The following is a 15,588-nucleotide window of genomic DNA, read 5'->3' as shown; positions in this document are numbered from 1 at the left end:
TACATACATACATATACATACATATTTTATATATATATGTGTGTGTGTTTCCTTTTACACCTTGAGGTTATTATTATTACTACTATTCCAAATGTTCCCATATGAATTCAGGTGTGGTCTCTATATTTGATATAAATGTGTCTTTTATTCAATTTCAATTCCAGGACTTGTTTGGAGTCCAAACTGCACATGAAACGTCCCCCCCTTTTTTTTCTTTTTTTTCTTCCTCTCTCTTTGCCTTTTTTTTTTTTTTTTTTTTCATAAAGAAACATGTCCATTTTAGTCCAGAGGTTCTTGCTTTATTCGAATGACGGAGGGTGCACGAGATGTCCTTCTGAGTTCTCGTCTCAGTACGTATTCACTGAATTGGGAAGAGTCCACTCCACCTCCACATGAGCCAACAATTTCAAACCCTCTTTGCTGTAACCTCTCAAGTACCTGCAAAAAAGAAGAAACAAACAGCGATGTGTAAGTAAATAAATAGACTATTTGCTGTCTGAGGATAACAACTGCTGTTTATAAATGGATCCAGCTAGGAAACGAAGATGGGTACACAGACTCACTAACTGTTTCCCTCAACTTCACTGTATTGGACTGATTTCTACTCACTTTGGTCACTGAGCAATAAGAAGAAAAGTGAAGAAAAAGGTATTTTATTTTTTTAGTACTGTCAACAAATCCAGTATTCTTCTAGCCACAGAAACAGGCCTGGAAAAATGCATTCTGTGCTTCCCAAAATTTACACTACAAAAGGGCAAATGCAGGCTGAGCAAACACCTCAGCTAAATGGTGACAATGCAGAGACTGCAGTTATAATTTCAGAAATGTTACCATTGTATTTTCCAGATATGGTATAAGAGACATTAGATAAGAGACACAACTGTCCAAGCATAACATGGGTTAACCATATCTTGATAGGTCTAGATAGGTCTATCCAGACTCCTGTGTGAAGTGCTGGCACATCCGCAGAGCCGAGCAAGCCTTCAGCACATACTGCGGCACTCAGCTCCTTTCCTCTAGGGAGGGAGCAGAGCAGAGCTTTTCCACCTGGACAGCAGGACCTGGCAGATGGAAAGATGCCAAGCTCAGCTTGCAAGTTTCTTCTGTGTAAGAATTTGCTCACGAGTTTGCAGCATTTAGGAGGTGTGTCTAAACCAAACAGCATCAATAGTGCTAGTGACAATGCCAGATGGGAAGAAGTGCTCTCACTCCAAAACGCTGGCGGTGCAGGATGTGCTGACTAGGTAGACAGGTGTGTGAGGTTGGTTGTTTTTAACCAACAAAAAATAAAACAGATGACACTATAACTTATAAATTTATTAGAAATCTTCCTGAAGTTACCTGCATTGGTCTCTCAGATTTTTTTACCCATTTCATAACAGCTGCTGATTTTAGATATTGCCACCTCCTCTACTATGCCACAATAAATAAGGAAAAACTGCTGAAAGTAAAAGGAGGGTCTTCCCTAAGACCACAGAAAGAGATGGGTCTCTATTTGCAATAAGCAGATATGCCTTTGTTTTTGTTACTTCAGCAAGGAGGAAGACTGAACATGTTGTCTTTACCCAAAGTAAAAAGTATATGGTGATTTATTCAACCAGTGTTAGGGAGGACTTTATCAAATACAGAAGACCTGGTTAACACTTAAAAAACGATGCACTAGTTTTTAACTGCAGCTGTAATAACTTCCCCCCTACAGCACCCTCCAAATTACACGCCTTGTCCGATAGTCTCGTTGAAGGATCAAAGCCCTCTTAGGATGCCCCAGTTCAAGGGGTAGCATAGGGGGCTGAGGCAAAGTGCCCTCTACAAGGGTAAGACTCAACAGATGCCTTCTCCTGCAGCTGCAGGCTGCTCTCTTCTCCAGAAATACTGGGTCTTGTTTCAGAAGGAAGGAGGAGGAAGGTTGTCTGTGTTCTCCCTCTGTGGAAGCATGGCCCTCATTCAGCAGCTGGCCAATGCTACTGTCCAGTCATCTCTTTCTCACATTAATTCCCCTTTCCCCCAGTTCCTCAGAATAAGAGACCAGGACTTCACCTTTTTGTTCCTCCATTCCTTCTATTTAGTTTCAGAGCTCCTGTGGACTACGGAAAACCAGAGCATCTCCACTACCATTGTCAGGTGAAGGCACAGCTCCTGATGCCCTCATAACAGGCTCTGTGGGAATGTGGCATCTTCCCTCCCTGGACTGAGATGTCCTTGTACCCTCCCATCAATCCAGAAAACAATTTATAACAAGCAGGACAAGGGACTGGAAGCAGGCTTGAATGATTGCTTCGTATTCAAATGCCAAAAAAGGTTTCTCCAAATATACAATGTCTCTACACTGAGGCAAACATTTACCTCCTAAAGCAGGTTTTTAACACTCCTGTAGTTTGCTTGCAAAGAGATTTGGTTATGATATGTGTGAATTAAGTTGAGAAAGCAGGCCTGACTCATAGAAGTAAATAACTAGCTCAAAGCCTCCAGCTGATTTTGCTCATCAAAATGCTCCACTGAGAGAGCAGATGGTCAACCCACTGGTACCTGGTCAGCAGGCTCCCTTCCAAAAAATGCATATGTGACTTCCTACCTGAACTGAGTTGAGGTGACAGTATCCATTCAGTGGAAATCGGATGACATGCGTCGAGTCGTGATTCCAGCCAGCATTGACAGAATTACACATCACGTCACCGATTTCTGGAAACACTTCTTCTATCAATGACTTATCACCACTCAGTGTAATCCTCTCTCCAAGATCTGGGGCAACGCGCACCACCAGGCACTCACAAGACTTTGAGAAGCGGCCACTCTCCCGGTCCTGTTTCCACCTTTCCATCTCTCCTAGCATGGGCTGAAGCTGGAAATATTTTGCTTCTTCATATAACAAACTGTAGTCCTGAAAGGCACATACATTACTGGGCACAATTAAGAAAGAGGCATTGCTAATGTACTGCTTAATGTATATGGTTATTCAGGCTAACACCGCTCTAGATCTGGAACCCTTCAGACATAGTTTGTAATTACTGTGTAGGAAGGTGTAATAAAATAACAGTGCAAGTAAAAAATAACCATCAGCCACTTGAGACACACTGGGTATAGCAGTGTTTCGGAGGGGAGGGGAAGGCTACGCTTGCTCATCTCCCTCCTGCTAGGGAGTAATGCAGGCAAAAATCCCACTTTTTCCCGTATTTTATCCCCATAGTGATGTCATAGAATAATGACCTCATTGAACAGATGGAAGAGAATTCAATCAGGATTGAGAAAATACATCACTAGGATCCATTGTGTCTTACAGCAATACTAGCAGGCATTGTAACAGGTATAAGAATGTAAATGAGGGAGCCTGCGATGGTTCTAAGAGTAAAATGATTCAGATATTTGCATAATGAATTGCACATATTACTGCATTTTAAAAATTAAGTATTTTTTAATACCTCCCCATTTTGCCAACAGTATTGTTTACTACATCGTCTCAAATGCCAGAGCAGAAAGAATGTATTTCTAAGCATAGCCAGTACAGAAGTAATTTAGAACTGATGATCTGGAGTCTGCTTACTGCCATTTTTTAAGTAAAAAAAAAAAAAAAAAAAAAAAAAAATTAAAAAATCTTGTTTTTCTAAGTTTAAGAGTGTAAGACCATTTGGAAAATATTTTTACAGAGAAAAGCAACACATGAAAATTAGGGAAGACAGAGGAACAGAATGACAACAAAGGAAGACTGCTAATGATCAATACAGCTCTGAAACTGAGCTACAGACAGAATGCTTTTTGAGAGTGGGACATCTAAATCACGCCCAAAATACTGCTTACATTTAACGTGTAACAAAAAAGTTATCTAATCTAAATATTTTTAATAAACAAGGACTGCTGTTCATTTTAAGCACCAACCTTTTGGACACCTTAAAGCATAACTGGAAAGGACACCCCTTTGAACATGATGTCGGTTGGATGAACTTGCCAGGAGTTACATTTTTAATTTCAGCATAGCTACAGTATATTTATGCATTTAAAAGGTTCTGCATACATAACTTAATATTGCACAGAAGGTGGCTTTTCCTTTTTCTGTATTTCTGATTACCTTCAGGACAAGTGCCGAGGGCCACACAAAGCCACGCTAAGGCTTCAAAAGAGGGATGTGATGCTTATTGGCTAGTTCCAAACTCCTACATTACTCAGGTAGGTCTACCCTTGTAACGCATGGGAGAAGTATGAGTCTACAGCAGATGATTCAAAGGTTGCTGCAATACAGCTCCTGAACTCAACCTAACATCTGTGATGTCCCAAACACCTGAAAACTTGTCTCAGATACGAGGGATAAAAGACTGCTCTAATCCTTCCCCATCACCTCTCCTGTTCAATCCGAATTGCTGCATTTCCTATGGGGAACTAATGGCACAGCCAGCTACGTAGAGATGCATTCACTAAGTAACGATAAAGATCTGTTCTGATTGCAACCGCAGTCTCCAGCGCTCTCTTCACTGACACCACATATACATCCACATATCTACAAGTGGATAAACACAGAATGTCACATAATGGCTGAAGCTTTACCTTTGTAGGCTAATGTCTAACGTGGTGAACTACCACAAATTTAATTAGTTATTAAAAAAAAAAAAAAAAGCAGGCTCTTTATAATAAAGTTTAAATAATAAATGTGGAACTATTCATCCCTGACTTCTCTAAAACTCCGAAATTAAACTTGCAGTATGCATTCAGGAGTCTGGGGGAGAAAATATTCTATGACTTAATGCTCAAATATTACCATGTGTGCAGTTTATTTTGTCAATACTGTGATTCCCACACCATTCTCTGAGTTTCAGCGTGGGAGTGGAAGCTGGAGTTGCTGCAGAGGGGAAGCACAAAAGTGGATGAGAGACCAAGTAATCAGCAAAGCTCATGAGCAGTCGGTTCAAGATTGTAACATCCTTTCTGTCTCCCTCAGCATCCTATGATATTTAATTTCCCTAGGTCAAACATGGCAAGGTTCCTCCATTACGCTATAGCAGCCAGGAGGGGAAAATTTAATATTGATTCCACTCTAGGAAAGGCTGACAGATGCCATTTTAACAACCCACGCTTACTTTTGCCACGTACCTGAAATCAAACACCATACCCTACAAATCCCCTGCATCTAGTCAAACTCATCTGTTTTGACTACATGCCAGATACTTGCTTTACCAAGGTACATGTATAACACACAAGTCCCTTGAAATCTCACCTTGAAATCATCAGGAATGAGGAGTTTTGATGTCCTTAAAAAATTCAAGATATATCTGAACATCTGCCCATCTCTGTCGATGAAATAATGCTGCTTGAGACTGTCGAGGACAATGGGCTCCGTGCCATCGAAAAGCCGACCGATTCTGGAGAGGAAACAAGAGGCAAGCGGCAGGGTCAGACCAAGCTCAGATCAGTGGACACTCAAATGGCCCAATGCTGCAAAACCCCCTCGTGCTGACTTCACCAAAGCAGTTCTGTGGCTACACTTTGTAAGAAAAGGGCTGGTTTCAAACTGCAATTTCAGCTGGATGTTTTCCAGCATGGCCTCAGAAACTTTTAAGCAGCACAGCACCGCAGGAGGTGTGGAGGAGGAAGCAGCTGGGGCAGGACCACCCACACCAGCCTCATTGTCCCAATCTGCATCTCGCGATACGACACCCTTTTGATGATTTTGGACATTTCTCTCAATAGCCCCTATCAGCAGAACCTGTCCCCTCAGATGCACCAACCCCCTTGACTGACTTCACTCTGCTTTCCAAGGCACTGCACAGTGAATCTGATTTAGTTTGGAAACTGCTCTTGGGAATTTTTTTGTTGTGGTTGTTTGCTTGGGTTTTGTTTGTTTTAAACCCAGTTTATTTTTTGGATGTCATTTACTGCAACCAACCCTTGGACAGGCATAACTGAGGGGGCAGCACCTTGTGGGAACAAGAAGCTGGGGATACAAAGTTTATAACATTTCAATGCAAGCTAACTATTTCACAGTACAAATTAACTGTCTGTGGCAGGTATCCATCAGCACGCTCTAAAACAACCAGGAAAAATGCCTCATTTTTTTGAGACTGACCACCAGAGCCATGCAGCCACCAAGGGAGACTCAGCTTGCCAACAATTCTTGCAACATCCACTGCTGGACGCACACACTTTTTCTAGGTGTGTGCCCCACAAACCTGCTCTTGTGAGAGCAGCAGAAGGGATGAAAACTCTGAACAAAACCCCTACCAGAGTAACACGAAATACGTGCTGTGTTTCTGCACTGGGGCATTTGCAAAACGCTCCTGAGTCACGGGCAGTTTCCCAATGAAATCATCAGGAGTGGCTGGTAGGTTTGATTTTGGGCTCCTGTTTATACATCTGCATGTGCGATGGGGAAGTGCTTTTTGATTCTTTCCAACACCAGAACTGTAAACAAAACGGTCTTGAAATAGCTCACTCGTGATATGTCACACAGGCACTCCACATGAAATACTACTGACGGTTCGGGACGTGATTTCAGAGCCTTGTCACAACCTGTTACATTCTGCAGATTCTGTTTTCATTATTTTAATGAAAAGGCTCATTCGTATGCAGTTTTTGTCCCAAAATAACCAATCTCTTTTGGGAACCAGCACAGTAAAACCTCTGCAGGTTACCAAAGAGCATACAACAGTATCACTGCAGGTCACCATGGAGCTAGGGGACTGATAGGCATTTTTTTCCCCCTGATCACACTCAGTTTGTGGCGTAGGTAAGGTACAAGTCTGTCTTCTCACAAAAAGGATAGAGTGAGCACAATGAACAGTCATGACACACTATTTTTGTTACAAAAGAAGTGAAGAAACAACCATTCCCTACCTCCAATAGAAAAAAACCCACCAAAAACCCAGAGGTGATCTGCCTTCCTGTCTGCCTGAAGTGTCCCAGGATGAGAGATGCCCCATCCAGCAGAAGGGGATCTCCACGAAAGGTTCAAGAGGCAAAAGACAGAAGCAGTTCCCACAGAGGGGGAGGTGGCAGGGCTCGCAGCAGGATACACCTGGAAGTAAGTTGTGAATAGAATACAAGTCTCATCTATTCTTTCTCACCAGGTGGGAGAGGTGAAGCCCACGAAAGACATAAAACCACATTAACCTCAACTGGTCATTTACAATTCTGTAGGAAATGCCCGAATCAATTCAAGTCACTTGAAATCTGTAACATAAAAGGAATTAAATGCATTTTCCTGAATGATCAGGTACAAGATATTTTTTTCTCAAAGCCATCCCTTACAACAATTAAATCTTTCTTCCTCAGATACTTGTTACTGCCTGCCCTGCTGCTCAAAATTTAAGCTGTAGCAAGTCATATAATAGAGGTTCCTGTTCACTAGGGGGATGAACAACATTTATGTCTAATACAGATGCACTCAGCATTTAAAATTAATTTACCACTATACTCAAGCATGTTGTCTTGGAATCTATCATGGAATTCATACACAAAATATATATATTTGGCCAAGTCAGTCATTACTGAAATGTATAATGGTAATTGGTTTCTGCAGCATTTTCTTAGTTCTAAATTACTACTATAATTACATATTTTAAACCTGTAGGCATTTTGTCTTCATTTTATTAATTGTTTAGGAGAACAAGATAGTATCAGAGGATGGAGCCTTCTGACACAACCATAATGCTAACAAGAGCGCACAACCATCAGGACTGCTACCTGGGACCTGAAAGATACTGGGTCTGGGCTGGAAATGTTAACAGAAAGCGCTGCCTTAGTGCACTGCTGATTTCAGCAGCAGAAAAACCCAAGTAATTGCAAAGTCCCAATTCCCTTCCTGATCCTCTCAATGGATCATTTTGCAATACACAACTGCACTTTCACAGGTTAAAACAGCTTTGAGACAGCAGAGACACTTCTGTAAACAAAATTAAAGCCTTCTTCCTTTTCAGATGGACAAATACAGATTCCACCTTCCTTCACTGTGGTCTCCAGGGAAGGATTTGAGATAATATGAGACCCAAATCTGGTGGCATGGTCTTTTTCCTATGCTGCATTAGCTACACCCATCAGGAGAGAAGACTGGGCTATGCCAGGATCTGGGAACGACCAACACCTTCACCTTCCAGCCTCCTCCTGTACTCTTGGGTTCATGGAAGCACAGTGGCAAGCTGCCTGCCGAGCCTTGCTTGGCAACTTTTCTATACAACAATATTTGAGCAACCATCCTTCCTGTCACCCATAGCTCTGCTATTCCTTCTGCTTGATCTCACACTGCAACTATAAACGCTTAAGAGACATCAATCCACTGGCATGAGAAGGGACTGTTAAGTCATGTTTAGTATAATTTCACTTCCCAAGAAAACCTGAAAGAGGTTTATTCCCATCTCCTTCTTGTCAACATTGGCCAGTGACTGGCAAAGAAAACATTTTTTTTCTTTTTTTAATGACAAATATGTAACAGCTGAATGGATTTCCAAACAGGAAAGTGCTTTGAAGGAGGCTTGCAAAATAACCTAATAATTATATGCAGAATTAGCCAAATATCAAGGGTAAAGGATAAGAAACTGTAGTCCATTTACCAGAAAATGTATTTCTGAAATATTTAATTAAAACTAACAGGCTGGAATTTTCTGTATAGCAGGAAAATTAATGTCCCATGGGTTGAAAGTGCGACCTCCAATGGGTAATAATTAATGTCTATGGCTTTAAGTATCGTATTCCACTGTCAGAAATTGAATGCTTCAAGGGCTGAAAACATAACCAGTGGAAACTCAGCTTCCGTCAGAGAATTTGGTTTTACTTTAAGGACACAAAACAGGTACAGCCATGAGTCTGGTTTTAGTGGGGAGAAAACAACTGGATATGGAAGAGATCAATGTTTTACTTCTATAAAATACTGTAGGGATCCTCCTCCCCACAGACCAGCATTCCCAAAGCAGCATTTCTAGAGCAAAAGCCAGCACAGGATGATGACATTGCTTACAGGATTTTTCAGATTCTTCAGAAACAAGTCCTGTTCGTCAAGTATAAAAATATACTCAGTCTGCAGCAACACTGTGTACATAGTGGAAGTGTTTATAACCTTACTCTCTCAGTGTTTAAATATTTCCATATATTATTATACACATAAAGAGAAAGACTTCCCTTTAGTACATTCTGCCTCAGTTGAGAACTTGGGAAAGCAGCAATAATTAGGAACAAAATGGCCAATATTAATAAGTGAACTATCACATACCTTAAGCTAAGAAAAATGACACGGTTCTGCAGATCGTTTTAGCAGCTTCCATGGACAGAGCTAAAATTCTTCCCTTTTGTAAACACAAAGATACAAAGAACATGGAAAAGCAGCAAGCCTTGATATCTGCAAGCATGCAGAATATTGCATTACTTTCAGTCTAAGGTAGAAATAAACCTAGTCTTTTTTTCCCTGAGAAAACACAGATGCCTTATTATTGAATATATTCAATATGTTATTTTTCATATTATTACAATTATCAGAGGATAAAAACTCAAAACTGAAATTTTTTTGCAATAAACTATTTTCAAGAGTTCTAAGCTGTCAGCTTTCCCTGCTCTCCGTGTCAAAAGGGAGGAAAACTACCGGTGTTTAATAACCTGGCAGAGGGAACTGAGCAGCAGGATGAGCACTGTGTTGCCCTGGCACCCGCAATCCCATGGTAATTGTGGGGCAAGTACCTGCCTGGGACTCCACCGAGGTCAAAAATTCAGTGGCTGGCAAGGGGAAAGCACTCATGAAAATACATCTCTCTCCCTCTAACAATGAATTATATGGCAAAGAAAAAAGTATTTTTGTTGAAATCTTGCTCACCTGGTTGGAGCCACTGGGGCAAAGTGAACAGAGGTTTGGCCCTTAAAAGGATAAGTGAAAGCAAGTTTTATGATCACATAATGATATTTATATGGCTAATGGGATTGCTTATTTAACACTCCGGGGTGTGCAGAGACTGAGCTGGAATAGACTTTCACTTTTTTTTTTTTCCTCTGTGACTTTTTGGTCCACATTGTCCTTATTAATTTCTTTTCATTTTCTTTTACTAAGTGCTCAAAGGCAATTTGCATAAGAGCCCATTATAAATTAGATCTGTTTAATAGTACGCTCATCTCATGGCTATTTAATTTTACTTCCTCGTATGTCTAAATTATATAATTTTGCACTGTCCTCTAGAAGCTAGTACATTTGAAGAGGTGTCCACACCAGGGAGAAATGCTAGCTTACCCAAGTGGAGGATGATGAGTTTTCTATTCTTTTTTTAGAGGACCACTTTCACAGTAACAACCTGCTCTTCTTTTTGAATTCCTCACATCATTTGGATCCACAGTGACTGAATACCTAGCAATCTTTATACCTCTGCATAACAAAAGTTGGCTCATAAACATGATATAACAGAATACATTTGCAATTTTCAGGAACATATATTATGAAAACCGCATTTTAACCAAATAGCCTGTTGTAATCTCTTGCTCTCAGTGCTATTATAATTTGTTCTTATCTTTTCCTCCTTACTTTTAAATTAAAGCTTCATGTCCATGAGTCTTAGGAATTCCTTGGCACAGACAGTTCCTACATTATCAGAAGCAGCATGAATACAATGATTATAAAGCAAAGGTAACAGGGGAAAAATGTATTAAAACCTAAAATCTCATTAAACTTTCTATAGAAAAGGTATTTATATAGAAGCTAAAATGACAGCGCAAGAAGGATGCATGGGAGGAGGTATTAAAACAACAGTTCTTATGAGACTTAAAATAAAATGTTACATGGCATTTTAAAGAACAGATAAATCCCAGATACTGAGTAGAAGGATGTCAAACCTTTGTGGAAGTATTTGCTAAAGATTAAAGAACTGAATCATTTACATGGAGATAATTTCAAACATCTCAAGATTGTTATTTGAGCATGGAAGCTAAAGAAAAGATAAGGACAAGCTCAGAGGGCTAATAAAACATTTAGAAGAAATTGAGATAGACAAGAAGTGGTGAATAGTCTTAAATGCAGAGTAAAAAAGCATGTGAGGAACAGATGGGGAGGATCGGAAATGAGTGAGGTGGTATTGTCAGGGAATGCATCAGAGAGGGAAAAGAAAAAATGAAGCACGAGATTTGCTATAACCTGCCTGATCAGAGGCAGCACCAGGAGCAGAGATGAAAGCAAATCAGAGATGTTACAAAATGAACTAATAGTCATTGGATCTAACCCACATGGACAAACTGACACATTAACTGGAAAATAATAAATTGCACAACACTGTGTAGTGATTTTTGTAGGAATGCTACTTACACAAGAGTGAACTATGGCTTTCTATGCTGCAGATGAGCATGGAGATGATGGGACGTGTAACTAAATGACAGCTGAACAAAAGAGGATATGTGGGTCACAGGAAACATTGGGGTGAACTAAAAAATGGATGGCTATGGCTCCAGAAATCAATAGCAACACCCTAATCTCTGTTTGCCTGAAAAGGAAGTTTTTCCAAGAAATGTAAAGCCTGTATTTTCCTGCTAAACAGGTGATCTGACAACCCTGGAGATTCACACCAGAAGTAATAATTACACTGTGAAATACAGCTAATACAGGAACTCCCCTTGATGTACATAACACGCTGGTTGACAGCCTCATGGTGGGTGCTGGGTGCCCAAAAGGCCAACAGAAGTAGGCCAAAAAATGTAGGCTCTGTCACAGCCTTCTCCTGGGATGTTAAAATGCCCATTCCCAAATTCAGGACCATCATTCACCCAGACCCAAACACCACTTGGAGAAACGCTGACATTTTAGAAAAGAAAGGAATAAATAGTTGAGATGGGATGTTAAGAGCTGATGACTCATGGCTAGAAAACTATATATGTGGGCAGATGGAAACCATCTCCCACATCGCACGACGGCAGCAAGGGTGAGGCCAGGAAAGCACTATCCCCAGACCGCAGACGATGGGCCAGGGAGTTTCTGTTTACCATACACCACCTCTCTGCTCAGGTATACCAAAGAGATACAGACAGATAAGAGGAACAGGCTGCAATGCAAATCTGCATCTTTTCATATAAAAGCTGGGCAGGTAAACATTTTAAAAGTTATTTCAATACTGTGGCAGCCAAACCTCCTGAACCTCTAGGTTGCGTTACAGGCTTCAGATGTGGCTGAGAGGGGTCTGCCCTCTGCTCTCCAGCTGTTTCTCCACCCCAAACTAGGATCCTCACCTCCCCGGTCCCTATCATTTTTGGCAAAGTGAGGTTCCTCCATCTGACAGACACTGAAGTTGCTGACACTTGCCAAGACATCCCATCTATCCCTGACCCTCACAGTTTTACTTGTTTCTAGATATGAAGCACTCATTTATGCCCTTTTGCTACCATATAGACCCATCTCCAGAAACGTTAAGTCTTACAATCCCAAAACAGGCTGTCTCTTCAGCCAAACCACTATCTACAGAGCGGTACCACAGCCCCTCTCTTCCTCTAGGACCCTGAGACACTTCTTCAACTGGCTGGCTCTCTGATTGACCCACCTCACGTGCCATGTCAAGGAGACCCAGAGCAGGGGTAGAAGCTGCAGATACCTGCCACCACTCCTCTCTCATCATCTCATTAAACCCCACATCTCCGACAGTGTTTGGCATCTTGCAAATAAGTCCTTAAAAACTTCTTAGTTTTCCAGCGCATATCAAAACCACTTTTCCTAAAATCATTTAAACCAATGAAATGTTAAATCAATTATTCATGCAAATACTTTCTCCATCTCTGTTTTTTGTAACCAAGTTTTCTTGGCAATGATAACATTTCACAGAAAAATTAACAAATATTCTCTTTGCTTGCCAAGATAATTTTACTAAGCTCGAATCCGATTTCATTGAGGTACATTATTTATGTTTTATCTTGAGGGAAGCTGCCTATTAAGTTAGTAGCAACCGTGTCCTTTTGCTTATGATATGGTTATTACCAAGTTATCAGGAGTACCTTTAAGTTATTAGGGTGCAATGGCAAATTAAGTACTTTGCGTCATAATTAGCTAATAATTTTTGAATTATATTTTAATCATGTTTAAGATGGTCAGGTTTGCTGCGAGTACAGATAATGGAGGACAGGAGCAGAACCGGAGCGTTTATCGTTCAATACCAAAAGCCAGAAAGTAGCTAAACCAGTGAATGCACAACATCCCAAAGGCCATCATAATCTATATATTCAGAACACGAAACCCTTTTGCAGGCAGCAATGTAATAAAGTAGAACTTGTGTCTTGGGATCATGTTTAAGTAAAAAGCAAAAATATATTAACTCCAACCCGCTGTCCTTTAAGCCTGCTGATTTTCTTTAAAAAAAGGACATGTTAGCAACCTGTCTTCAAAGTCCTGTTGATAAATCTGTAAACATAGATTCCACAAAGAGAGAATACTGTTTAAATGCAACTTAAAAAAGATACCAGAGCCATTTGCCTTTCGAAAAATCTGGACATTGGGGGAAAAAAAATCAAAACCCCAAAACACCCACCAACCAAACCTTCTCAGAATGGCAAAAATTCTTTGATGTATTCCTTCATACATCAAGTTTGCCCCTCAGCTTTCATTAATTTCATTCAAACCACTGTTAGCTCTAAGTATTTCCTCTGTACCCTCGAGAAGGCTCAGCATGAAAATTCCATGTACAGATCACTGGAAATTAGGAAACACTGAGATTTTCCATAAAATCCTTTCAAAAACTATCAGCAAAACAAGTTCTCAACGGATAGAATTCCCAATTAAGCACGTATATGCTATGCAAGAAGTGTTATGATATTGCCAACTCTGTCCCTTTCCAGAATGTTACTTTGGGAACCAGGCATCGCCCTTCATATGCCTGGAGCCTGTGCCCTGTAAACAACAGTCACTGCAGTGCAACCATAACAAATTAAGCTTTCCAAGATCTCCACAACTTTGGCTACTTAGCCAGAAATTCTATCTTGTTTTGTTACCTGCTGCCTCCTCTAAGGGAAAGGACAACTCGTTTCCATAGACAGGACAAGAACACACTTGCCCTTCCCTTTGCAAGAGTTGCACAAACTCCTTCTGCATTGCAGCCCATAAAGGCAAGAGATTGTGCAACGAACCTCTGCGTGCTGTACGGGGGATCCTATGGGGACTGCTTCTCAAGAGAGGAAGAGGCCACTTCTACATTAAAATCTAAGTAAAAGCTTCTCATTAAAGTACAAAATTCAGAAAGATAAAGTGCTTCTAAAACCTTTAGTTGTTAACTACAGTGAGCCTATGTCCCCAGAAAACACTGTCCTCCAGAGCCCAGAATGGAAAATATTCCCAAACATCCTCGCTCCTCTGCTCTCAATAAATACCCGTGAAAGTCACTTGCAGAGTTCGTAACATCCTTCTCGAGTGCAGTTCACGCAGAGGACAATGATTTGCTACTGGTAGCTTGTGCAGCAGAAGCCTGTAAAACAGATTAACAGGTTTCAGCCCTGCTGCTGAACTTGGGCTCGGACTGTCACAAGATAAATTTGCCAGGGAAGGTGGAAAGGATGATCAGCCTGCTATTTTAAAGCCCTACAAGAACAGACAAAGGAAAAAACATACACATCTAAAGAACATTATTAAGGTAGTCAAAACAAGCTTCACAAGTTAACATATTTCAAATATTACAGATGCTCCTGCAACTTTAATTTGCAAGCTTCCCTTTGCACTTTAGACTTGATCTTTAATGACCTACTGTTTTCCCACAGCACCATGAATCCAGGCAGTATGCAACCTGGGGAGAAGCCAGGGTTGTAGAGCATAGCAGACTGTTGCCCATGGGATCCCCGCTTTATCTGTTGGAGGAGCAGGAGAAGGTCTAGTGGATGAGGAAGGGGTTGCAGGAAGGGAATGCAGGTAAAGCAGACAGGGGCTGCCCTGGAGGAATGAACTCTGTCCAAGCGTGTGTCAGATTTCCTGCGCGATGCTACCACTAAGCATGCCTGTCATAGTTTTTTTGAGCTCCTTTGAGTGAAGCAAGAAAGTATTAGACTAAAGAATGCTGCAAAGAAATCATGCAAGAATGACTCTTTAGAACAGGACTCAAATAATACATAGAAAATACAGCCCAAGGACACACGATGAACTGAGGAGGAACAGGATATGCTGATGACCTGTTTATTAATTAAGCACCACATTTCTCTGTCCACAGCAGCAGGCAACCAAGTATTGGAGATGGTATGACTACACATACACCACGAAGACTACAAACTAAGGTTGCCCTGGCTGCCCTAGTAACATTATTTTCCTATAAACCTGACTTTAATAGCAACAAGAGAAGCTGCAAGGTAGTAACATAGTTATTATACTTCACCCAAACATTTGTGTTTTGCTTTACTACTTAGCTCACCTGCTCACAGATTCTTCCACCTAGACTGAAAATGGCACTTCCTGGCTAACATCCTAGGTTATAAATTGTTTGAGAAAGGCAATCCAGATAGCATAAGAGTATACTCAACAGAAGCAAAGAAGGTGTGGTGTTATAAGCACAGAATTTAGTATGAGAAACACAGGACTGTGCACTGCTCTTGTTTGGATTACTCTAACTTATATACATTACAATTACATTGCTGTGATTCCTAGTGTGGACACACACATGTGCCTACATAGAAAGACATGTTTATACCCGT

General features: G+C 40.8%; 1 protein-coding gene across 2 annotated transcripts in view; it reads right to left on the bottom strand.

The window, feature by feature from the left end:
* Positions 1-259: 259 nt before the first annotated feature.
* The window catches only part of KCTD1 (potassium channel tetramerization domain containing 1), a 32,669-nt gene continuing 17,340 nt past the window's right edge, over positions 260-15,588 (bottom strand). For both annotated transcript variants that reach the window (XM_010166136.2, XM_029084530.1), the window contains 3 exons: positions 5,201-5,345; positions 2,573-2,878; positions 260-438 (listed from right to left, as the gene is read on the bottom strand). In XM_010166136.2, the coding sequence (XP_010164438.1) occupies positions 280-438; positions 2,573-2,878; positions 5,201-5,345 (610 nt within the window). In that variant the 3' untranslated portion in view covers positions 260-279. The remainder of the gene's footprint in view (positions 439-2,572; positions 2,879-5,200; positions 5,346-15,588) is intronic.

This window comes from Antrostomus carolinensis, unplaced genomic scaffold (assembly GCF_000700745.2).
Source record: "Antrostomus carolinensis isolate BGI_N321 unplaced genomic scaffold, ASM70074v2 scaffold41674, whole genome shotgun sequence".
NCBI classification, from domain to species: Eukaryota; Metazoa; Chordata; class Aves; order Caprimulgiformes; family Caprimulgidae; genus Antrostomus; species Antrostomus carolinensis.
The sequence above is the reverse complement of the archived record's forward strand: the minus strand, read 5'-3'. Positions and strand labels throughout refer to the sequence as shown.